The sequence below is a fragment of the Vicugna pacos genome, chromosome 29 (assembly GCF_048564905.1).
Source record: "Vicugna pacos chromosome 29, VicPac4, whole genome shotgun sequence".
Classification (NCBI taxonomy): Eukaryota; Metazoa; Chordata; class Mammalia; order Artiodactyla; family Camelidae; genus Vicugna; species Vicugna pacos.
The window spans coordinates 26601996-26625783 of NC_133015.1; the positions used below are offsets into that span (position 1 = coordinate 26601996).

The window sequence follows — 23788 nt, forward strand, 5'->3', positions numbered from 1 at the left end:
CTGTTTAATAATTTGTTTTGAAGAATTATAGCTTCCAGAGGAACAAAAAGACAACCTAAATATTTATTTGGATGTTTACATGCCAACATAAAATTAAATATATAAGATAGAGATTAATTCCAACCTAAAAAAAGTATCAAATATTTAGTTACCAACTTAAAAATGGAATGATTTCAAAAGCTTGTAAAGGAATTATTTCGAATACTCAGTGCATTTCACATGGAAAAAAAAAAAACACTTCCTATGGCAACACTGCAGACAGCAGCAAGGCTTCCAGAGCAACCCACAAAAACCAGATGAAATATTAGGGATACAGACGGCTGTACGGAATCACGGTTAAAGACCATGACTTCACAGAGCCAGAGCCCCGGGGTCCCAGCCTGGCGCAGTCAGTCCCATGAGGAACCCCCAGCAGGAAGTGTGTCTGCAGGAGCCCCTCTGCTCTGCAGCGCAGGGCAGGCCTGCCAGCTGGAGGAGCCCCACTGAGGCCCCTGTGATGCGGAGCCCCTCATGTCCTGGTGTGCTCTGGGGGGGGGCCTTGTCCAGAGTGCGGGGACGTCTTACATGGCCCCAATGGAGTTACCACCGTCAGGACAATGTCAAGGCAGCAACTCACTTGCCCCAGCTACAGAGTCTTTCCAGATGCTTGTGACTCTGAAACTGGGGGTGAAATGAGGTTCAGCCTTCATCAGGATAAGGTTCCTGTGACCCAGTTAAGCTTTTCACACGTCTAGACATGCTTTCCAAATATCTGGGCAGCCCGCTCCATAATCTACAAGGCAGTGACATTATAACACAGCCCTCCTTCTGTAAACGAGTCAATAAACCGCTCCAGGATCTACGCAGGGCCATGTGATAGTCAGACGAGGCACAACATAGGGCCGGGTTAGCGTACTGCCCACAGCGGCCAGGCAGCAGAACTGCCTGGCAGTGCTTCGCGTAGAAGGGCCATGGCCGGACCGTCATCATGGAGACCCCTAGAGAGGGTTACCAATGACTGCTTCCAAATCAGAAGAAAACCCATGCAAACACATGCAAAATGGGTTTCTTCCTCCCTCAGATACTGTTACAAGCTCAGGAGTTACTGTAATTAAACAAAGTAACATCAAGAGAGCTAAAATGACAAGCTACTTGAGGAAAGGGAGGCTGCAGTGAGAAAACCCCAGGTACACTGTTTACACTAATTCTCTCTGTGACTGGATAGTTCCATTAAAAATACTTCTGCTTTTCCCTAATTCCTAGACTACGATGGTTACTGGAATGAACAGCCACCGCTGGGGCCAGACCCACGTACCGTTCCCAAAACAACACGAAACCTGACAGAACAAGCTTTCTTGAGATGGAAAGCAAAAAGATATGACAAATTAAGAGTTTTGCTTAAAGCTTATAAAATGCCTTTTCAGTAAATTATATTCTCATTTATATAAAGTGACTCATGCCAAGCTGTCTTATTATTATAGACAACAAAATATACAGAAAAATTTTAGAATTAAAACACATGTACTTAACATTTTTAGTCTTAATTTTAATAAAATTGTGAATCATTACACCTGCATCATTATTTTTGCTGTCTGTCACACGTTTTCTCCTGGAGAGACTTTATGGGCTCCATACAACCGGTAGCCTCATTTTACAGGCAGACTCTAGTCTATTTTCTTTAGAAATAAAATTAGAGACTCTGCTGTAGCAGATGGGACGCACTCAGGGCTCTCACCTTCCTCTGGTGGCCTTCCGCAGAACCTTCAGTCCCGCCAGCCTGCAGGACTTCCCCTCCAGCGCTCTGTCCTTCAGGGCCATGCCGACCAAGTGCACCTCACCGAATAGTCCGCAGGCATCTTGCACGAGAAGACAAACTCTACAAAAAAGCATTCACATTTGCCCTTTTAGGAGACAGTTTCTAATTCAGGACAAAGATGAGAAATCTCTTCTCCTTCACTAGGGATCCACTGTAAACACCTTCCTAAATGGATGTGCTGGGGTGAAGGACCGTTGAGTGGAAATGTGCACTTTGCAGATTTGTACTTGTAGGTTTGGGTCACTATCCACAAAACAGAGAAGGAGACAGAATTCTGACCAGTGCACTTTAAAGGCACAAGAAGAAGAGCACCTCTCAAATCAAATACATCACCACTGCCCGGAAAATGAGCATCCTCTCTTCCCATTTCATCCTGTCCGCGGTCGCAGAAACCCTGAGGTTTTGTACAGGTGCCCAACAGCCGTACAGAACATCAAGCCCACTGGTGACAGTGTCCTGCCTGAAGCAGCGGGCTGCGTGAGGGCAGGGACGAACTGACTAGGTCGTCTGTCATCCCCTGCCACGCTGTGTCACATAGAACCTCTCGGAGGGAAGTGCTTTGGTGTCTGCCCCGCTCTAACATTGAGAGGCTAAGGCACAGCGACAGGGCCAGGCTCCGCCTTCTGCTGGGAGAGGGTCCTATAGCCGCTCCCACCCCAGGAGTTAACACCTGCCCAACTCTGCTCCACAAGTGTTCCTGTCTGTCAAAATACACAAAAGTCAAGATAAGCACAGAAATGTCCCCAGATCTGCCTCGTGAAACTAGAGAGAACTTCTGACTGCTTGTGCTGAGAGGGGGAGGGGGAATGGGCTCACACCTTCGCATTAAGTCTGTTCTGACGTTTGCCTGTATCCCAGATGATGGAGGAAGACTGGTCCTGTTTACTTGTCTCTCCAGAGACCAGTTATCACCACCCTCCTCCTCCTTCCGTTCACGCCTTCCCACCCGCTTCTGCTCACACAGCTGGCTCAGGCCTGAGGTGGGCACTGGCCCGAGGTGGACACTGGCCCCACTGGCTGGGAGCCCTGGCCTTCAACACAGCCCCAACCAGCTCCGGGAGGTGCTGTCTCCTTAATCACTGCTGATGTGACAGGTCTGCACAGAAAAGGGCCCACGATCAACTCGTCTTTCCTGAATCACCAGAGACATCTCCCACATTGCATCATATCCAGGGAACACAGTACCACACAGGTAAGCCTGGTACGTGGGAAGTTCCTTAACTGTCAACATTCTCACTTAACCGTAGGAATGAGGGAAGACCTTCCAGAGCTGCATGAGCAGGAAGTGGCCCTGGGTTCGGCCCCGCCCCGGGGGCACTCAGGCCAGTTTTCAGATCACAGTTTTCTCCAGAGTTCGTGTGCATCCATCTTTTCTTTGTGGCTGGACCCCTATGGTTGTGTGCTATGTTAGGTGGTGTCCTGCCTGTGGCTGAGCGCTGCTGGTGCGAGCACAGCTGGCGTGCAGAGTCTACTCAACTCCTGTGACCGGTCTCAATCTCGCTCACTGCTCGTGGTACTTCTAACAAGGTCCAGGAAGCTGTTTCATCTGCTCATGATGATCGCTTTACGCTTTTTATTTATCTTCTGTTCTGACTGCCCTTTAGGGACTTCAACGTGACCTTGAGAAGAAGCCAGTGACACTAGGCATCTTACTTTGTTCTCCGTCTTGCAGACAGTGTCTTTGGTGTTTCACAGGTAAGAATGATGCTTGCTGGGCTTTTTTTCTTTTTTTGTTAGACATTCCTAGTTTGCTGAGAAATTTTTAAAATCATGAATGAGCTTATAAAATGCACTTTCTGTATTAATGGAAGTGGTATGTTTTTATCACCTTTGCTAACGTGGTAAACGACAGCTAGTTTCCCTAGTGTTAGAGCACGTTTTCTACTCCCAAGAGAGAGCCAGGACCCTACAGCATACATTTTGTGTAGGAGTTTTGTATCTGTATCCGTGAGTAGCACTTGACCTTTAGTTTTACTTCTCATATTAGATTTGGTATCAAGATTATTTATACCAGCTTCGTATAATGAGTGGAGAGGGATTCCTTTTTTATTTGAAAAATTTGTATAAGATTTGAGTGACCTGTTTTTGACAATTTGAAAAGACTTAGTAATACAATGATCTCACTCATGTGCTTTCTTGTCCTGGGAAGATTTTAACTCTCAGCTTCTCAAATGAGAATTGTACTATTTGGGCTTTCTAATTTTTTCTTGAGATATTTTGCCAAAGTATATTTTCCTAGGGACTTGCCCCTTTTGTTTACATTTTCAAGTTTATCACATAGATGGAACGACACCCGCTTCCCCTGTCACTAGTGGCTGGTGAGGCTGACACCCTTCCTTTTCCTTTTTCGTGTTATTTATTCGTATCTTTTCTTTCTCTTTCTGAGTTTCACCATAGAATGATTATTAACCATTTCAAAAGCTCTGTTTATTCACTGTCTCCTTGTTTATGTTATCAGTTTCTACTCATGTTTATAATCTCCTCCCTTTTACTGTCTTTGTATTTGTTCTATTGGTTTTAAACTGTTCCTTATGCTAGAGGCTCAGCTCATTAATTCTGAGACTTCCTTCTGTCTAAAATAAGCTGTTCAGACTACAAAATTTCTTCTAAATAGCAAATTAATGACATCACATTAAGTTTGATATTTAGTATTTTTATTATTATTAATCAATTCTAGGTATTTTAAATATCCATTATTATTTCTTCTTTGATCCATGAGTTATTTGGAAGTATTTAAAACACTTTTTTCTATAAGGATTTAAAATGCACAAATTTTTGTTATTAACTCTAATTTAATTGCCCTAAGGTGAGAGAATCTCTCTTCCATAACAGTTCTTTTACATTTGTAGAGATTTGTTTTATGTCTTAGCACATAATCAATTTTTACGACAGTTTCAAATAAGAATGCACACGCTCTAACTGTTAAGTACAGGCTTTTGTACATGGTTTGTTAGTCAGTTGCTTAAGTACGTTTTTCAAACTTTCTGTGTCTCCACTCTTTTTTGTCTGCTCACTGATTAGTTATTTACTGCTGCAGAGCATCCTGTCTCCGCTCCACAGTGGGTTCTGGGGGTGGTGGCAGCACTGGTCTTCTGGGCTGGCCTCTCCGCCTGGCACTTCTGCCCTGTGGGTGAGCTGGGGGAGGCCATCTGGGCCAGTGTTCTTGGCCCACTGCACTTGGGGTGGAGCTTCCGCAACATGGCCCAGGGGACGAGGGATCCTGGGGGACGGCCCTCCTCGAGTGAAATTGGGCCTGGACTGGGAACGGAGGGGCGGGGCTGTGGCCCTGGCTGTGCTCCCTGGATCAGAGCCCCAGAGCAGTGGTGGCATGGCAGGTCAGGGCCATAGACTCGCTGCTCTTACTGAGATCCAGTGGGTGTTCTCGATCCCGTGGATGGATGGCTGCTCCATCTGCTGTATGATCTTAGGCTAGTTTCCAGAGGCTTTACGTGGTTTTATTGTTTTGTTTTTTTTTTTATAGTTTTCTCCAGTTAAAATGTTTGTTTGCCAAGGAGAGAACCCACTGCGTCTCCACTCTGCTGTTCCGGAAGTCTGTCTTCTGTTTGTGTCAACTGACTTCCGTTGGAAATAAAGGCCCTGTGGAAGGCCAGCCTGTGCCAGGGAAGGGCACACAATGCCTCTGGAGCCATTATCTGTAAGCTCTGAGAGCACATGCAGACTCTCAGAGTTTGGAGACTTCAGTGTGAGTTGTTCTTTTTTTCCTAAAAGACAGTCTGACTTGCTTGGACACAAGAAACGAGCCAAGAACAGAATTGCTGGGTCAGTCACGGAAGCACTTGATGCAGTGAGGCCTGCAGGATGCAGCGCCGAGAAGTCAGTGTCGCGAGCTTCTCGGTGACAGGGGCACATACGGGGTTGTCACCGTGCCCCCGACAGCACCCTGCCCTTGGGGTGTCTGTCTATGTGCTAACACAGCAGGACCGCCGTGCCCAGGCCCTGTGCAGGTGGCCTAGGGAAAGGCCTGGCACCAGTGAATGCACAGTCACAGGCGGCGGATGTAGGCGGGAAATCACGGTGTGTCTGTGAGAAAGCACAGGTGGGATGGCCCAGCCAGGTCTTCAGGGAGGTGATCTTTAAGCTGAGTCCTGAGGAAAGAGAAGCTCACCGAGCACAAGGCGGAGAAGCATGCTCAGCGAAGACAGTATCGCACACAGAATCTGCGATGATAACAAGCTTTTCCCATGTTCAAGAAGTTGAAAGAAGGCTAGAAGTATGAAGGAAAGAAAAGGAAGACAGGGGAAAGTGGTAATAAGGGGAAACACTTTAATATTTGGGGATTCCAATGCATTACTCTCAAGTTAAAGTCAAAGTTATATTTAGGAAAAATTAAAAATAAGAGAAGCACTTGTAAAGGGGAGGAAACGGGGGTAGGGGAGGCAGTGGCATCACCTGGTGGGCACGTGGGGAGGGGCCTGTGCGGGGGACACGTGGGGAGGGGCCTGTGCGGGGGACCTGACGGGGCTGGGTGGTGAATCACTGGCCCTGTGCAGTGCAGACACTAACGTGTGTTAGTTAGAAGTCTCTGTTTCAGACCTACAATCCTCAGGATGGGGAGGAGGAAGGCTTGGACAGAGAACTCTCAGAGCCTCCTGGGGCCTATGTGAGTTCACTGCCCTAATGGATGCAAAGCAGAGCTGCAAGGTGCTCACAGGTCAAGTTCTGCTGGCCGGTATATTTTCTTTGGTGCTAATTAAAAGGAAAAAAAAAAGTAGCAAATATGAAAAATTGGGAGATTTTACATGAAATTCAAATTTCCCATTGTCTCGAGAAGCCTGCAGCTCTGGCAGCACTGGGTCAGCATGCATGGTGAGGCGCCAGCTTGCTGGGTCATCCTGTGGCCCGGCCCACACACAAGTGCAGTCCCCAGTCAGCATGTGGGCCTGTATCTCAGGCAGACAGAAGCAAGCAGTCTTGGGGGATGGGTGAGGGCCAGTCAGAGTAGACACTGGCCCAAGATATCTAAAGGAGGTGGGTGGAGGGTAAGGGGCAGCCTCAGGGACACGCAGCCCAGGTGCCGGCTCGTTTCAGAGAACAGAGCAGCCGTGGACCCCAAGGATGATGGAGAGCCTTGTCCCAAAGGTGGCAAGGACAGAGCTGACGGCCCCGAGTCGCAGGGAACAGGGGCTGGCCCAGGCCTGCTCCACCACCAGCAGCTCCTGACTGAGACTCCTCCCTGCAGACCAGGGTCACTCTCTGGAGGTCTTTCCGATTCCCTTGTTCTGAGTCAGTGTGGGCAACTCTAACCCTCAGGAGGCAGTGGCCCACGGGAGCAGCGTGTGGCCTTGCTCAGCAGGACAACCGCCGACTCAAGCACTGTCTTCAACAGCCTCTGAAACATGAACTGAGCTCAGCCAGGCACAGGGAGATGAGGGGCTTGATGCTTTAAAGTTATCGGTGGGTTGGCATTGGGAAGCAGGGTGGGTGTATCCACCCCCCTCCTACTGCAGGACAGGATGCCCGATGCTCAGCAGTGCCACACACTCTGCTGCTGGCACCCCGCCCGCAAGCGGCACACAAGGGAGCTGGCTGTATTCAGAAGTGGTCACCTCAGAAAAATGCTAGAGCAGAACAGACAGTGTCTCACAAGGAGTAAGGGGTGTCAGTGGTAGAGTAAGGGCCTCGAAAATGCATTTGTCCCACAAGACAGAGTCTGCCACTCAACATTCGGAGTAACTGTCTTAAATAAGTAAAATGCACTTATTTAAGATCAGTGTTCTACCCGTGCCTAAAATACAGATCTTCCCCCAAATAAAATCCTCCCCCCACCGGTATGACTTTAAGCATGAGGAACTAGATGGCGGCTGGCCAGGGAAGGGGTGCTGGGAGCTTTAGCCCTCGAGCCATCCAGCCTTGGTAACTTGAACTGGCCTCACCCCTGCTAAGTGCCCACACCTAATCTGTGCTCAGAATCCTGGTTCCCTTTGCCCACCACTTTGCTACAAATGCAGTTAATGGACAAGAAGGTGGCTTCCTCCCGTCACCTGCTGGTACGCAGGTGTGCACAACTCCGTGAAAGGGCTGATCGCTCGTGTGAAGGGCCCTGAGAAAGATGCTCGAGGCAGCATGGGGGTGCCCCGCGCACAGAAAGGACGTCCTCACTTGGGAAACCAGCTTGTGATCGGCCTTGTGGTGCCATACTCACCACCCGGCCCCTACAGTTTTGCCATAAGGAAAGCTCCCCTCTGGGTAAAGCAATCAAGAGTCATTTACACACCAGGGGGCTCCTGTCTCATCCCCAGAGCCCTCCGCCTGTCAGAGGCACGAGGGTGATGCTGGAAGAATGCAGGGGAGCTGGTGCCAGAGGAGACTACACTCCACAGCACGAGGCCGGCAACATACAACAACACAGACAAGAGGTTCACGGTCCAATCCCAGTCACATCATGCTGGAAGTACAAAGTCCATCGTGGAGTTAATATTTGTCTTTAGTTTCTTTCCTTCTCTTACCAGCTGAATGTCACATATGCTAATTAAAGAATGCTTTAAAATTTCCTCAAATGCAAGCATTGTTAACCTGTGAAAGTAAAGAACAAAGCACCAGGAATAAGAAAATCAAAATCGTTGATTCACTGAGAAGGTTTTAGCAAGGCTATAATTTAATTTTTCTTTGAAGCTTTAAATGCCCCTCCCCAACTTTTCAAAAATATTTATTTTTCCCTTCTTTCTTGGTATCACAGACACATAAATTAAGGAAAGAGAGAAGCAGTGGACGAGTGTGTGTGTTTGTGTGTGTGTGTGTGTATGTGTGGATGCTTGTGTTCCGAGAGAAGCAGAGCAGTGGCATGTGGGTGTTTACACGCGTCATGGAAGCACTTCTGAGCAGTCCACCAAGAATTCCCGGAATCAGAGTCAGTCCGGCTGTTTTATTCTAGGTCACTGTCAACTGAAGCAGCCTCTGAAGATCAACAAGGACTCTTCTCTCCATGTTAGAACCCCTTCCTAAGTCTCAGTTTAAGAAAGAAATTAGAGGATGAAGTGAGAAAAAAGCAGAGGGAGAAGGGGAAGGAAGGCTGGGGAGGGGGCTGGACTGGACGGGGTGGGGTGGGGGTGGGGGGGCAGACAGGCGGGCGGGGGAGGGGTGGGCGAGAGACTGCGCCAGGGGCAGGGCCTTCCCAGCTCCAAGCCGCACGCGGACAGGAAACCAGATCCAGCAGGACACTGTGTCCTCCAGGAAAACAAGCAGCCTGCCTCCTAAAGTAAACAGCTAATCCTGCTGCTGATCTTTTCAGCATGAGTTAGCGGGAAGACGTCCACTGCACAGAAACGTGGGTTTTATTCATTTAAAAAACTGTATTTTCCCTTTGCTAAAAGAAAAGTATGACACACAAACTCTCTAATATCAGTGAACAGGAAGGAGTAACAATCTTTCGCTGCTAAAAGTGACAACTACAGGACAGCAAAAAGCCTGAGAAAGGCCTTTTCCACACTCAGACTTCCTCTTTATTTTTGGGAAATACTGCGTTGCTGAAATTAACCAAACAGAGGCCCTGCTGCAAGCCTGGTCTTTAAGGAGGACACAAAGTGGGGACAGACCATGTGGTCCGGACTGTGACCGTGGTCTCCGCTCCTAGAGGTAAGACTGGCTGGGCCAAGACAATAGTCAGGAAACGACGTGTCACACATTCACAGAACTTTCCCTCCAGAAAGTTTTCCAAGATACGTGGTCACTCTCACACATTTTTGTCAGCTAAAATTTAGGTTGAGGGAAGCAGCTGTGAGGTTTGTCACAGAGACCCTAACATACTCTGCCCTGCGTCCTGCCCACATCACGGCAGACAACTCACTGGGCGCCTCATGCTGCCTCGGCCCCCGTCCATGTCTCACCCACCACTGGTGCTGTGCACGTGCGCGGCTGCTGCCTGACACGCCACCGCTGCAGTCGGAGGCTCAGCAGTCCACGAGCACGTGGACCTCTCGCTGCCTTTATCACCGCCTGCTTCCTACCCACCCCTCTAACATCCAGAAACCACTCTCCTGTCCTCTACTTCCAAAATTCTGCGACTTCAAAACACTATAAAAGTGGAATCATCCAGCACACAATCTTTTGGACTGAACTTCTCCCTCAGTACAGTTACCTGCAGATAATCTGAGCTATTGTGCCTTCCACGTTGATAACAGCTTTAGTGACACCTAATTTACATACCATAAAATTCACCCCATTTTAGTGCAGCAAAATACACGTAACATAAAATGTACAGTCTCACCATTTTAAAGTGTACAATTCAGTGGCAGGAAGTACACACATGTTCTCCAACCAGCCACACCATCCAGTCCTGGAGCATCTCCCCCAAAGGAACCCCCATCTGTTAAGCAGCCTCCCCACCCTGCTCTCCCCTCACTCTACTCTGTGTCTCCGTGCGTTTGCCTGCTCTGACTGCTTCACATGCAGGGATTCCTGCACTGCTGCAGCCTCTCTGTCAGCTCCCTTCACCCAGCGCAACATCGCAAGGCACAGCCACGTTGCAGCGGGGACCGGGACTGCATTCCTGTCTGTTGCCGAGTAATAATCCACCAAGCGGACATCACATTCTGCTTACCCATCCATCAGCTGATGAACATTGGGTTGTTTCCACTGTTTCTGCATTTATGAATAGTGCTGCTATGAATGTCAGTGCAGAAATGAGTATCTTCCCTTCTCACGGGTTCACACCTATGAGTGGAACTGCTGGGTCACATGGTAATGCTACGGGCATGTGCAGCTTTTGGAAGAGCTGCCAGGCTGTTTTCCACGGTGGCTGCACCATTTTACTAGCCTTTGTGAGAGGTCCAGTTTCTCCAGATCCTTGTCCACATCTATTACTGTCCAGCTCTTTATCACAGCCGTGCTGCCCACCAGGGTCTGACTTCTGTGTCCCTGACGGCTAATCATGCATGTTGGTCACCTCGTGTTTCTCGGCATCTGTGTGTCTTCTCTGGACACGTGGTTACTCAAGCCCTCTGACCATTTTTAACTTGGGTTATCTTTTTATGTTGAGTTGTGTTAGTTTTAAATATTCTGGATACAAGTCTCCTATCAGATATGTGATTTGCAGAAAGTTTCCCCTCTTGTCTGGGTTGTCTTCTACCCTCTTGATGATGTCCTTTGCGCACAGCACAGTTTTTACTGTCATTAAGTCCCAGTTATGTGTTTTTCTTTTGTTGTGTATGCTTTTGGTACCATATGTAAGAAACCATTGCCTACTATGTATGGTTATGAAGATATATCCCTATGTTATCTTCCGAGAGTTTTACAGTTTCAGTTCTTACATTTAGGATTATGATCTATTTCGAATTAATCCTTGTATATGGTGTGAGGCAGGGTCCATCTAATTCTTCTGCATGTGGATGTTAGCTGTTTCAGTGCTACTTGCTGTAATTACTGTTCTTTCCACTGAAACGTTTCCCTTGTCAAAAATCAGGTGACAATACACGTAAGTATTGTAAATTTTGAAAGGATACATGTATCACACCAGTGATACCTAAAAAGCATAATGAACTATATGAGCAGAGGTCTTAAAAAGAAAGAAGCAGTCTGACCCCAGCAGAGGAGAGGCTTGGACCAGAGCTGTGGTCTCTCGCTGGCAGAGGTGTACGGCCCAGCCGTCGTTCCCAGGGTGACAGACCCCGCCACTGCTTTGCTTACCTGGCAGCTGGCCAGAAGCTCACCTCCCCGGGCTGCCACTTCACCACTGCTGTGCAGAGGACCCCTAATGCTCCAAGTTCTCTGTCCACACTCGAGCACCCCCATTCTCTCAGTTGCTCTGCCCCTAAACTGGAGCGTGACCTGATCCCTGGCTTGCATCCTGTCCATTTGCCCCATGTTTACTCTTCAGCATCAACCCTCCTCCCCACTCCTGCTTCGCTGTCTTGTTCTGCTTGTGAACTTGGCAGATGTTTCCCAACTGGTCTCCCACCTTGTTTCCCTCTAACCACTCCTACCGGTTGCTGCCAAAGTAACGTTTCCTGGGGGACAGAGTTAACCGTTTCCTCAGCTGGTCACGGACCACCCAGAGCCTCTGCGAGTCTGTGACGCACACGTGCGAGGCCAACAAGGCAGAGCTCCCATAGCCTCTCCCCAGAGTCCCAGCTGGTCGTTCCTCCAAAGTGTCTGTATTCCCTGTCCCTCCACCTGCCTAAGAACTCTCATTCCTCAACGTCAAACTCAAGTTTCATTTCTTTCACGATTCTCCTCCTGTTCTAATAGTGTAAACAAGTCTTCCTTTCTCTTGGTATCCAAGATGGTTCAGCCTTTATTTTAGTTTTTACCACATTCTACTCTGACTCATTAAAAACTTGAGTAGCTCTTTCCTCTCTCCTTTTTTATGGGAAGTTTCTTCAGGAAGGGGTCCTATTCTCACTCCCTGCAGACCCATCCCAGCCCTTAGCTGAGAGCCTTTCGCGTCAGACGATCATACATGCCAATGCACCCCCTGAGTAATCAACAGGCACTGGTCCAGGCTCTGTGGGGGCAGGAGGCACAAGAATCAGCCCCTACCCTCAGGACAACACTCCGTGTTGAGGTGCCTTACACAGCTGGGTCACAAGGTGAGACCTCCACGCCGCTACGAAGTGTTGGCGTGGGAAGGAAAGCGTCAGTGTGTGCGTGAAGGTCTAAATTAGAACGAGGTAAATGAGGGGAAGGAGGATCCTAGCTGAGAAAGTTTTTGTTCAAAATGTGCCAAATCGATTGGACAGGCCTAGGCAGACCGAGGTGGTGCTTCTCTCACTTATTCTGCCACTTGCTCTCACTTTCCAGGGCCGTCCACCGTGGGCCTCCGGAGCCCAGGGCCTGTGATGAGCTCAGAGTGAGGATGGGGTGCTGCAGGCGGGACTCGGTAGGGCTGATGCACGGCGTCCTTCCTCAGCCAGGCCTCTGTGGGGCGGAGCCCTGAAGCCCTCACCGCACTGCCCGCAGAGGACTGGGCCCTCCTGCCATCTGGATGCCTGAGGCATGTGCAGTCTCAGGATGGGGAGAGACTGGGCCATCTTGGCCCTGGTCCGAGTGAGGGAGGAGCTGAGAGCCAACCCACCTACACGCCTCGTGCCACAGAGGAGGGTTGCTCAGCCTTAGCTGCTTGGCTTCTGAGTCATGGTTTCACACTCGAAGCTGACTAACTGGCCCAGAAACCAGTCCCGTCAGATGCAACGGCTCCTAAATCACTGGGTTTGTGAAGCAGGGGTACACGTTCCACCGGCTCCAACCCCACCAAGTAAAACACAAACCCCCAACGCAGCTAAAGGCACCGCGTGAGGCCCTTTCCTTCCCAAACATCAGCGGTGATTTTGAAAGCTCTTTTGCAATCCTAAAAATGCCTCTTCTAGGGACACTATCACTAAGCAATATTAAATCATCTTAGGATATTTTACGATGAAGTAATTTCAATTTCAAAGACTAAGCCACATTCAGTGTATTGTACTCAGAGTAGACAAGGGGTCCCTTTCAGACGACAACTCTATTTCAGAGGAGGGAGGTTCTCAGGCGTGACTCTGCTCCGTTTCTGCCCACCGACCTTGTGATAGGCCTGCGTCCACACCCGACCCTCCTCCCAGCCTCTCCTGCCTCATGTCCCCAGCTGCCCAGTGCCGGGACACCCACGCCTACGCCCACAATGACCTGCATGTCCCCACGCCTGTCCGCTCTCCACACCAGCACCCACATGGGGACTGCAGCCGGCTCCCGGAAAGCTCAGCGGTCTCCTCCCAGCCGCACGGCACCCTTTACTGCCATCTTCAAGAAAGCAGGGGCCTCATGAGCTCAAATTTGCAAAAAGTTCTAAATACAGGACAAAACATTTTCCCCTTGAATCAGCAGTGCACTAGTGAAGATCTAAATGAGAGCAAAATAAATGAGAAGAAGGGAATCTTAGCTAGAAAGTGTTTACTCAAAATGTGAGAAATGAACTCAGCAGCCCTGGGCAGACCAAAGTCCAGCTTCTCTCACTGGTTCCCTAACTCGCTCCCACATGAGGGTCGTTCCTACACAAAAGGGATTTCTCTTACACAAGTGACACTGCAGGACCAACCCGGGGCGGGGCGGGGCGGGGAGGGAGCGTGTCTACCCCCACCCCTCCTACTTCACCTGTCAGGCCCGCTGCGTCCGTCTCAGCAGAAGACCACTCAGAACCGCTGCTGCGATCAAGGCCCTCGTCTCCCTGGACTCCCATGACCTTGCCATTCATTCTCCAAGGACACAGACCAGTGGTTCTGCACACAAACCCTCAGTCTGGGCTTGTCTGGCATTTTCTCATGAGATCTAGCTCACGTATCACTGGTAAGAACAGCACACAGTGGCCCCATTAGTGATGGTGATCAGTGTTATTGCTTAACTGAGGAGATGTCTGCAAGATTTCTCAACTGTAAGTTACTTCTTCCTTCTGAAATTAAAAAATATTGTGTGGGACATACTTTCAAACTATGCAAATATCCTATTTCTTATCAAATTTTCAATTCACCTTTTTAATAACAGTGTGGACTCATGGATCCTTACACAACAGGTTTCTGTCAGCCACTGACAGGCTGACACTGGGGCTACGTGTGCACCCTGCTGCTGAGGCGTCTCTGTCTGGGATGTGGCAGAGACAGCCAGAGTGAATACACCATCTCTCACGTGGTAACACGCTCACTTCTGCTCACCATGTACCCACTGTGGAGACCAGGAGCTCACACACCGCAGGTTCATTTTAGTTTTCTCCCTCCCTGTGCCGGGCTCACAGGCATCTCAAACTCAACACACAGCTACCCTGAAACCCACTGCTCTCCTAGCTGTCCACTTTCCATCTCCTTTCACAGCACCACCAGTCACCTTGTGGCCCAAACCACAGAAAGCGTCCAGACTCCCGTCCTCCGCTCCCCACCCGATCCTTCAGGGCCTGTGTTCTCCACCTCCCGACACCTCCCACTGTCTCCAGGGCACCTTCCCCACCCTACCCACCACTTCCCTGGCTTTTCGTGGCACTCATGGCTTCTCCCTCTTCTGACAAAACTTCCAGAGGCCCTGACTTGCATGCAGAATAGAACCGAGGGCCTTGCCACGGCTTCTCTCTCTCTCACAACTGGAACAGGGCCTGACCTCCATACTCAGGCTTCCCCACTGTGGTGCGATGTGTTGGGCTGGCCCAGCCTCACAGCCCTGCATCCGGCCCTCCGCCTGTTCCCTCACCTCCTTTGGGACTGTTGCCAAATACCTTCCCAGAGAGGCCCCCTGGATTCTTGCATCAAAACAGCAACCCCTCCACCTTCACTGCCCCTCACCCAGCTGCAGTGCCACTCTCCTACCCGGTGTCTGTCTGTCTGCTGCTGCCAGGCTTCCCAGCGGGTGCAAGTGCCACCGGTGCACAGACTTGGTCTCTCTCGGTCTCATTTACTGTTCCGTTTACACCCAGAACAACACATGACAGAGGAGACACACAGGAACACTCGTTGAGAGCATGAGTGTTTCCATGTGGTCTTCTCAGCTACATTATATAGCAGCTTAATACTGTATCACAGAGTATGTTGTAGTTCAGTAATCCTTAAACTGAGTATTTAGGCTGCTTATATGTTTTCCATTATTACAGGCATTGCTACCATGAAGAATGGTGCGTGTATCTGTGATTTTTTTTTTGTATTTTTCATGAATTAAGTTCTTAGGAATTACTGGGTCAGAGAATGTATCTTCATTGCTATGTTATGTACTGCCCTCCAAATCAAGTGAAATGTTTAAAAATTCCAAGAGCAATAACTGTGTCTAAAAACTCATTTAATTTTTCTAAATAACATATAATTAAAATGTAATGCAATAGAGCACGTCACGAAGTCTCCCCCTATTCACGCCTTCCGTCCTCCTGGTCCCAGGTGCCCGCACACACAGTTGCTGCTGGGTTATGGATCCTTTCAGTCTCTGCGTGCTCCCAGAAAATACAGCACAGCTGCCACGCTGTCCTGCTCCCTGCTTTCTGAATTTAACCACTGTCATTAAGGTCTGGGTGCTAGGTCACAGAGCACCTTTCTTTTCGACAGCTGCACAGACAGATAGCTGTGCAGTTAAGTATTCCACTGTGTGTGATTTAATTGTAATCCTCCAAGGCTGACCGTTTAGGCTACTTCCAAACGTGCTATTATCAACAATGGGGCAAAGAACATGTTGTGCTCCACACATGTGCAGGTGTATCTGGAGGGTAAGTTCCCAGAAGAGGAAGGGCTCAGAGTCCAGGTTCACACACACACCACACACGCTCACGTGCCCATGCGGGAACAACTCAGTCTGCCTCCACCAGCCGGAGCGAGGGCGCGCCCCCTCAGCCTCACCAAACAAACGTCGCAAACACTGTGGGTTTCTGCAGTTTGATGAAAGTGTTATTTAATTTGCATTTCTTTGACCACGAGACACTGAAGGAATTTTCACCTGCCTCTTTTTCCCTGGGGACTGAGTGCTCCGGCCCTTCGCTCACCTTTACCCTGGGCTGCTGGCGTTTCCTTACTTCCTGCGAGCACTGTTTATCAGAGAGAGTGGCTTTCTGTGATGCGGATCACAAGGTCTGTTCCCACTTAACTTCTGACTTTACCATGCAGACTTAATAGGCTTTATTAGTGTTTTCTTTTGGGACTTCTGGATGTTAAGTCACAGTTAGAAAACTTCCACATCAAGATAAATTCTCCCATGATTTCTTGCCTGGGTTTTATGGTTAAATCTTTGATCTGATTTCCCCCACAGATGACTCACTTGTTTTCATTGAATTTTACTGAACCATTCATTGAATGGTTAATCTTCCCAGTGCTTTAAAATATATGAAATTCCTGTATATATTTGGGATTTTCTCTTCTGTTCCATTGGTTTATCCATTACATTAAGAGGGAAAACCCCTTTAATGTTAAAAAAAAAAAAGCTCTTTCATTAATTTCTGTTTCTGATAGCTGGATGCTACCTACTCACCAGGAAGGTAGTTCCCTCCTGGGCACAGTGCCTAGATGTACTTCACGTCCTGATTGCTCTCACCCACTGCAACTGTGTCCAGCTTCTCTGGCTCAATGATTCTCAGGTCCCTCTGTCTCGACAAGGACGCAAGAACACTCGCTCCCATGGCACTCCCCAAAAGTCACCCTCCTCAGTGACTGAGCCGTCATCAGACCAATGAGCCCAGCTGCCATGACCCTCCATCACCCTCGTCCAGTCACCACCCCCGAGTCACCTTCCCAGTAACTGAGCCGCTGTGACCCTCCATCACCCTCATCCAGTAGCAGCACCTCTTAACAATCCAGGATCTCTGTCTCTACCACTCCCTCACTAGCACACTCACGGTTCTCCAGTCTTCCCTATCGGGGTCCTGAAACAGCCCCCCTTCCTGCTCCTCCACCTCCCTCGTGTGGTCCAGAGCAGCCAAGCTGTCTTCACTGAGCACGGACCCAATCACTTTCATCCACGCCCGAGCCCTCCCAGCCTCTCCTCACACTGGCGTGAAGCTACCTGCCTCCTCTGGGCCAGGTGCTGTAAAGGCCCCAGGGCCATGGAGCCCACGCCTCACCAGCTCATTTCTACCCCTCGAACACATCAAGTTCATCCTCCTCTCTCCCTCTAGTGCTTCTCAGGCCAGCTCCACCTCCTCACCCAGGCCCTTCCTCCAAGAGCTCGTTCCCAGGCTCCCGGCTCCTCCCCGCACAGCACAGTGTCACTTCCTGTCATGACGGCAAACACTCGTGAGCCCTGAAGCACAAAGGAGAGAGAGAAGACCTCAGCCTCCATCGGACTCGTGCTGTGCGTAGCTGTCCTGCCACCTCAAGCGAGGAGGTAGAGGGGAAGGCCGGCTGTGGAGGCTGCAATCCCCAGGTCCTTCCTCCCTGGTGGCCCTGCGGTGCTGGCTTGGCCGTGTGATTGGCCTTGGTGCAAATGGGAGTCACCGTCAAGGACCAGCCAGTACAGGGTAAGGGTGGAGCCCACAGGTTTCATAAATGTGAATTCCATGGACACTGTGCTTAGAGTTTAAACAGTGCAATTAACAAGAGTCTGCAAGTCGCTATGATGAATGACCTCAAAAAGTTTATGCAGTTGAATAAAACATATCGTGGGAAAAACCAACTGCCAATAAATTGAAAGGACATGTTAGGCACTGCTCTACAAGGTCATGAGAGCATATAAGTGAATGCATTCCATTTGGGGCAGGAAGGAAAGTCTTTCCATTTAAATAACACCCGTCTAATTAATTAATTTGAACACATAGTTCAGAGTTTTTTCATGGCAAATGCTTTTTTCTTTTGTATATAATATACTGAAAGCATTTCAGTTACTGAGTTGCCGCTTTCTCTAAAATAAAAGACCACAGTTACAGAAACATGGAACACTACAGAATGCAGAACAGAAAACGGAGAGCACTGCATATGGTCATCATGCACATGTTAGTACTTCCCATCACAGTAAGTAGATACAGGCCAAACTCGACTGAAAACACATTCTGTTCAGAAGAGGGTGTGCACAGTATTCTTGTGCTATGGCCCTACACACCCTGACGGGTACTCTGGCTAGGTGTCGGCACAGAAGACCAGCACGCTAGCAGTGGCTTTCACGGCAGTGAATGGAGCAGCAAAGAGGAGCGCATTCCGGATTCAATATGCCAGAGTCCTTGTGTGTGAATGACATCTGCCCCAAGACCTTGTAACCCCGCAACTACAAAGACTAGAAAGACCTGCACGTGTTCCTGTCTTCCACAAAACGACAGTTCTGTCCAGAGTTTCCCATGAACAGACTCATAACTTACAACTGTTTCTTCAAGCTTCACTGGAGGTCTTATGAAGGACCTTTTCTAAAATGGGGAAAGTATTAACCTTTTACAAGAGTTACTGATCAGAGAGGTCCTGCGGGAAACGACGGTGCTGACCTGGCAGGAGCTGCTGAGCGGTGGTGGAGCGGGGCCGGCTAAGGGCACAGCTTAGCATGGCCAGGCCCTGGAGCTGGGACACCACTCAGACCTTCACTGCGCGGTGCCCCAGGCCCGCTCACTGATACGCGGGAGCTGCTGCAGGGCCTCGGCGCGCTCTCAGCCGCTTCTGCGCAGGCCCAGGGAGCCTCTGCGCTGGGCGAGGGGGAGTCTCTACCCCCAGGGCTGGATGCTGACCAGCAGCGTAGCTGCGCGGGCCCCACATGTGCCTGCTTCAGCACCACCACCTTCTCATTAGGAGCCTCAAGAGCTAGTGAGCCCGTGGCACTGCTGCTCTGCGGCGCTATGTAATTACCCCACTGCCGCTGAGCACGCACGTGGAATGGTCACGCTCTTCAAAGATGTCTCACCCAGAACAGGTGCTCAAGCCAATTTGCTGAATTGTATCTTCCTTCAGATATAAAGCAGAAATGAATCTATGATGAACTTCATGACATCACAGAACTAAAAAATATTCAGAAATAACATAAGTTTATTTAGTGGAGCAGCAAGTAGCACAGAGGAAAGTCAGAATTAATTTTATGTATTTATTAATGTATAAAATACCTATTTGTGCTAAGATTTGTTTATTTCAAAAAAATTTTTAAGTGCACCTCAACTGCGCATAACCATTACCAGCATCTACTAATTAAATTTCCCTCTTAAATCAAAGTTCAACAGTTGTAGTCTATCCCATAAAACTTCAGAGGTTTAATATTTATTATCAAGTAATGTATCCAGAAATTTGGGGACTTTGAATTTTTTCAAAAAGATAGAACATTAAGTTAAACCATTAAAAAGAAGTTTTTTATATACATGCTGCACTCCATGGCTAATGGTACTTGGAAGGGAACTTTAGGACTATGGGGCTTTGTTCACCTCCACTGGCAGAAATCGTTCTGTCACACCCCGCTTCCCCGTGCTTTCCAGAGACAGCGCTTTTTTATAAACTGCAGGTGCGTGCCCAGCCTGCAAGAGCAAGTCCATGGGCGACATCTGCTTACTTTTTGTCTTTGTGTTACATTTTGGTAATTCTCGCAGTGTTTTAAACTTTTAAATAATTCTTGTATTTGTTACAGTGATCTGTGATCAGTGATCTTTGATGTTACTACTGTAATTGTTTTGGGGCACCATGAACTGGGCCCATATAAGATGGAGAACTTAACTGATAAACGTGTGTTCTTTTTGTTTGTTTGTTTTGTTTTGTTTTGTTTTGGATAAACGTGTGTTTTGACGGCTCCACCAACCCACCTTCTTCCTTTCCTTGCTTCCTTTTCTCCCTCTCCCCTGAGACACAACAATACGGGTAATAGGACAATTAAGAGCCCTACAGTGACCTCAAAGTGTTCAAGTGAAAGGAAGACTTGCACGTCCCTCCCTTAAATCCAAAGCTAGAAATGATTAATCTTAGTGAGGAAGGCACATCGAAAGCCAGGATAGGCCGGAAGCTATGCCTCTTGAGCCAGTTAGCCAAGTCGTGAATGCAAAGAAAAAGTTCTTGAAGGAAATTGAAAGTACCCCTCCAGTGAACACATGAATAGTAAGAAAGCAAAACAGCCTTACTGCCGATATGGAGATAGTTTCACCGGTCTGGACAGAAGACCAAACCGGAAACAACCTTCCCTTCAGCCAAAGCCTCATCCAGAGCACGGCCCTAATGCTCTTCAACCCTATGAAGGCTGACAGAGGTGAGCAAGCTGCAGGAGAGAAGTCTGAAGCTAGCAGAGGTTGGCTCACGAGGTTTAAGGAAAGAAGTCGTCTCTATGACATAAAAGCTCAAGGTGAAGCAGTGACTGCTGATGTAGAAGCTGCACCAGGTTCTCCAGATGATCCAACTCCGAGAGTTCATGAGGAGGCTACCCTAAGCAACAGATTTTCAATGCAGACGGAACAGCCTTCTATTGGAAGACGATGCCACCAGGATTTCCATGGCCAGAGGAGAAGTCAAAGCCTGGCTTCAAGGCTCACAGGACAGGCCAACTGTCTCGTTAGGGGCTGATGCAGCTGGCGACCCGAAGTCGAAGCCAATGCTCATCTACCATTCGGAAAATCCTAGGGCCCTTCGGAATGATGCTAAGTCAACTCTGCCTGTGTTCTATAAATGGAACAACAAAGCCTGGATGACAGTCCATCTGTTTACAACATGGCTTACTGAATACTTCAAGCCCACTCTTGAGACCTCCTGCTCAGGAAAAAAAAGTCCTCTCAAAATATTACTGCTCACTGACAATGCATCTGGCCCCCCACGAGCTCTGATGGAGACGGACAATGGAATGCCAGTTGTTTTCATGCCTGCTAACACAACATCCATTCTGCAGCCCGTGGATCAAGCAGTCATTTCAATCTCTTATTACTGAAGAAATACATTTCACAAGGCTATAGCTGCCACAGACGGTGACTCCCCACATGGATCTGGGCCAAGTCAGTGGAAAACCTTTTGGAAAGGATTCATCATTTTATATGCCATTAAGAACATTCATGATTCGTGCATGGGAAGAGGTCAAACTAGCAACATTAACAGGAGTCTGGAAGGAGTGGATTGCTATGCTCATGAATGACTTGGAGGGGTTCAAGACTTCAGTGGAGAAAGGAACTGCAGATGTGGTGGAAACAGCAAGAGAACTAGAATCAGAAGTGGAGCCTGAAGGTGGGACTGAATCGTTCCAACCTCAAAATAAAACCTTAATGGATAAGGAGTTGCTTCTTAGGGATGAAAAAGGGAAGTGGTTTCTTTCCTTTATTTTTTTTAAAATAAGTTTGCTCATTTTTTTTTTTCCTTTAATGGAGGTACTGGGGATTGAACCCAGGGCCTTGTGCATTCTAAGCACACACTCCACCGCTGAGCTATAACGCCCCCTCCCCCAGAAAGTGGTTTCTTGAGATGGAATCTACTCCTGGTGAAGACACTCTGAGGATTGTTGAAATGATGATAAAGAATTTAGAATATTATACAGACTTAGTTGGTAAAGCAGTAGCAGGGCTTAAGAGGATAAACTTCAACTCTGAAAGTTCTACTGTTGGTAAAATGCTATATCACAGCATTTGCACGCTCCAGAGAAATCGTTTGTGAAAGAGTCACTCAACGCAGCAAACTTCATTGCTGCCTTTTTTTAAGAAACTGCCACACCAACCCCAACCTTCAGCAACCACCCCCCGATCAGTGAGCATCCATCAACACTGAGGGAAGACCCTCCACCAACAAAAAGTTACAACTCGCTGAAGACTCAGATGATGGTCAGCAATTTTCAGCAATAAACCGTTTCTTAATTAGAGTATGGTACTTTGTCTTTTGTAGACATAATGCTGTTGCACACTCAACAGACTACAGTGGTGTTTAAACGTAACTTTCATATGCACTGGCCAACGAAAAACTCCGTGTGACTTGCTTTACTGACATATTCATTTTATTGTGGAGGTCTGTGTCTGAGGCGTGCCTGTATTTCTTTCATGCACTTTTATTTCCCTCTTTCCAGTTCTTTCTAACTCTTTTGGTAAATATGAAGGATTCCAGTTGCCTTCAGGGGCCTTCCTAGACTCCAGAGGCTGGAAGCTATCTTGGGTCCCTGCAGCCAGAGTCCCTCCTATGACGAGGACCCGCCAACCAAAGGCAGAAGAGACACCAAGGCAGAGGGCCTGATTTTGCTGCTCTGTTGCCAAGCACAACAGTAACAGAGGTCTCAACATCTGGCCAGTTGCTCTGAAGGGTCAAAAGGCAGGAACGAGATGTCATGAGCAACGGCCCTGGAGCTGGTGGAGCATGGAGTCTGGCTGTGGAAGAGCCAGCAGCTCTCACCACGGCCTTGCTCTTCTGTGTTGCTTTGACAGTCTTTCCTAAAAGTTCCACAGAGTCTATTTCTGTGGTTTCCTAGTTATTCTATAAACCTTTGAACCCTCTGATGAGTCCCTTTCTATTTATGTTAAATGGAGTGGACATCTCTGTCACAGAGCCTAACTCCTTCAACATGCAGAGTCTCACCAGTTGTGGAGGAAGGGACTGCTATACACTTCTTCCTGGACAAATCGACAATAAGCAAAAAGGCAGAAACAAAATCATGGACAAAACAAACCTGTGCTCACTTTTGCAGAAAATGGTATCTCTCTGAGAGACAGGTGAGATCAGGAGTGCACTAGTTCACTTATCTAGCCTAGAAGTCCCTTGAGAGCAGAGACCTCATGCATTTTTTGATCTGAACATTTAACTACGTAATTGTTGTGATGACTGAGAAGAAAATCTGCAAGAAAACATTATTTATGTATCAAGAACTACAGCACTTCTACACGGGAACACATCCTGAGCAAATGCCAAAATGAGTGACACACACAACAAAGGAAGGATATACCCAGAGTATTTTTTCTTTCCTTCCATTTATCGCTTTGTAAAATTTTCATTAGACAATCACAACTAAAATAGTCCTCAGCAAAGGATTCCAAATTTTCATAAAACAGAATTTCTGATGCTAAAAAAAATGTTCTTACTATTTGGCAACAGTAGTTTAAACACCTAGCTCCTAGCTGGTCAAATAATAATATAGGAAGCATTTGGGAGTGCACATTCTTTTAATATCACAGTCACAGCTCACAGAAGCCACAGCACCCGGCACCAGAGACTCGTGAAGAGGAGCAGCATGTGAGTAGGGGCCTTGGGCGCAGGGATGTCCTGCAATGGTCGAGAGAACCAGGTGAAGGGAGCCCAGCAGAGCAGGCGAGGAGGGAGGCAGCCTGGGCTCCATGGCACAGAGACTCCCTGAGGCTCACAGACCTGCTCCACCAGGAATGCTCAGATGCTGTGCCCCTGAAGGAAACAGAGGTGGAGGAGACACTGAAAACTGGGAGACAGAAATGAGCACGAGAGCTAAAGAAAGCTCACGTCAGGACAGTTTCGAGAGGAGGTTCTTTTCCTTGGGCAGACAAGCTCTCCTTGTCGGAGCCACACATCAGCGCTCCAGCCCCATCACTCCTCCTTCCCAAGCTGCTGGCGGCCATGCCTACTGACGCTGGTATCAGCCCTCTTGTGCTGAACATGAACTTGGATTTTCCTCATCTTCTTGTGTTTCTGGGTACCACTCTCCAGCACAAGGAATTCCTTGGAGAAATGGCTGATTCCAGGG

At 48.4% G+C, this 23788-nt stretch overlaps 1 protein-coding gene and 1 non-coding gene across 4 annotated transcripts in view; both read right to left on the reverse strand.

Moving 5' to 3' along the window:
- The window catches only part of SPIDR (scaffold protein involved in DNA repair), a 258183-nt gene that overhangs the window by 40921 nt on the left and 193474 nt on the right, over positions 1-23788 (reverse strand). For all 3 annotated transcript variants that reach the window (XM_072951649.1, XM_072951648.1, XM_072951650.1), the window contains exon 11: positions 1715-1855. In XM_072951649.1, coding sequence (XP_072807750.1) covers positions 1715-1855 — 141 coding nt within the window. The remainder of the gene's footprint in view (positions 1-1714; positions 1856-23788) is intronic.
- On the reverse strand, positions 21463-21537 carry TRNAS-AGA (transfer RNA serine (anticodon AGA)). The gene has a single exon. It is a non-coding gene; the product is annotated as a tRNA-Ser (tRNA).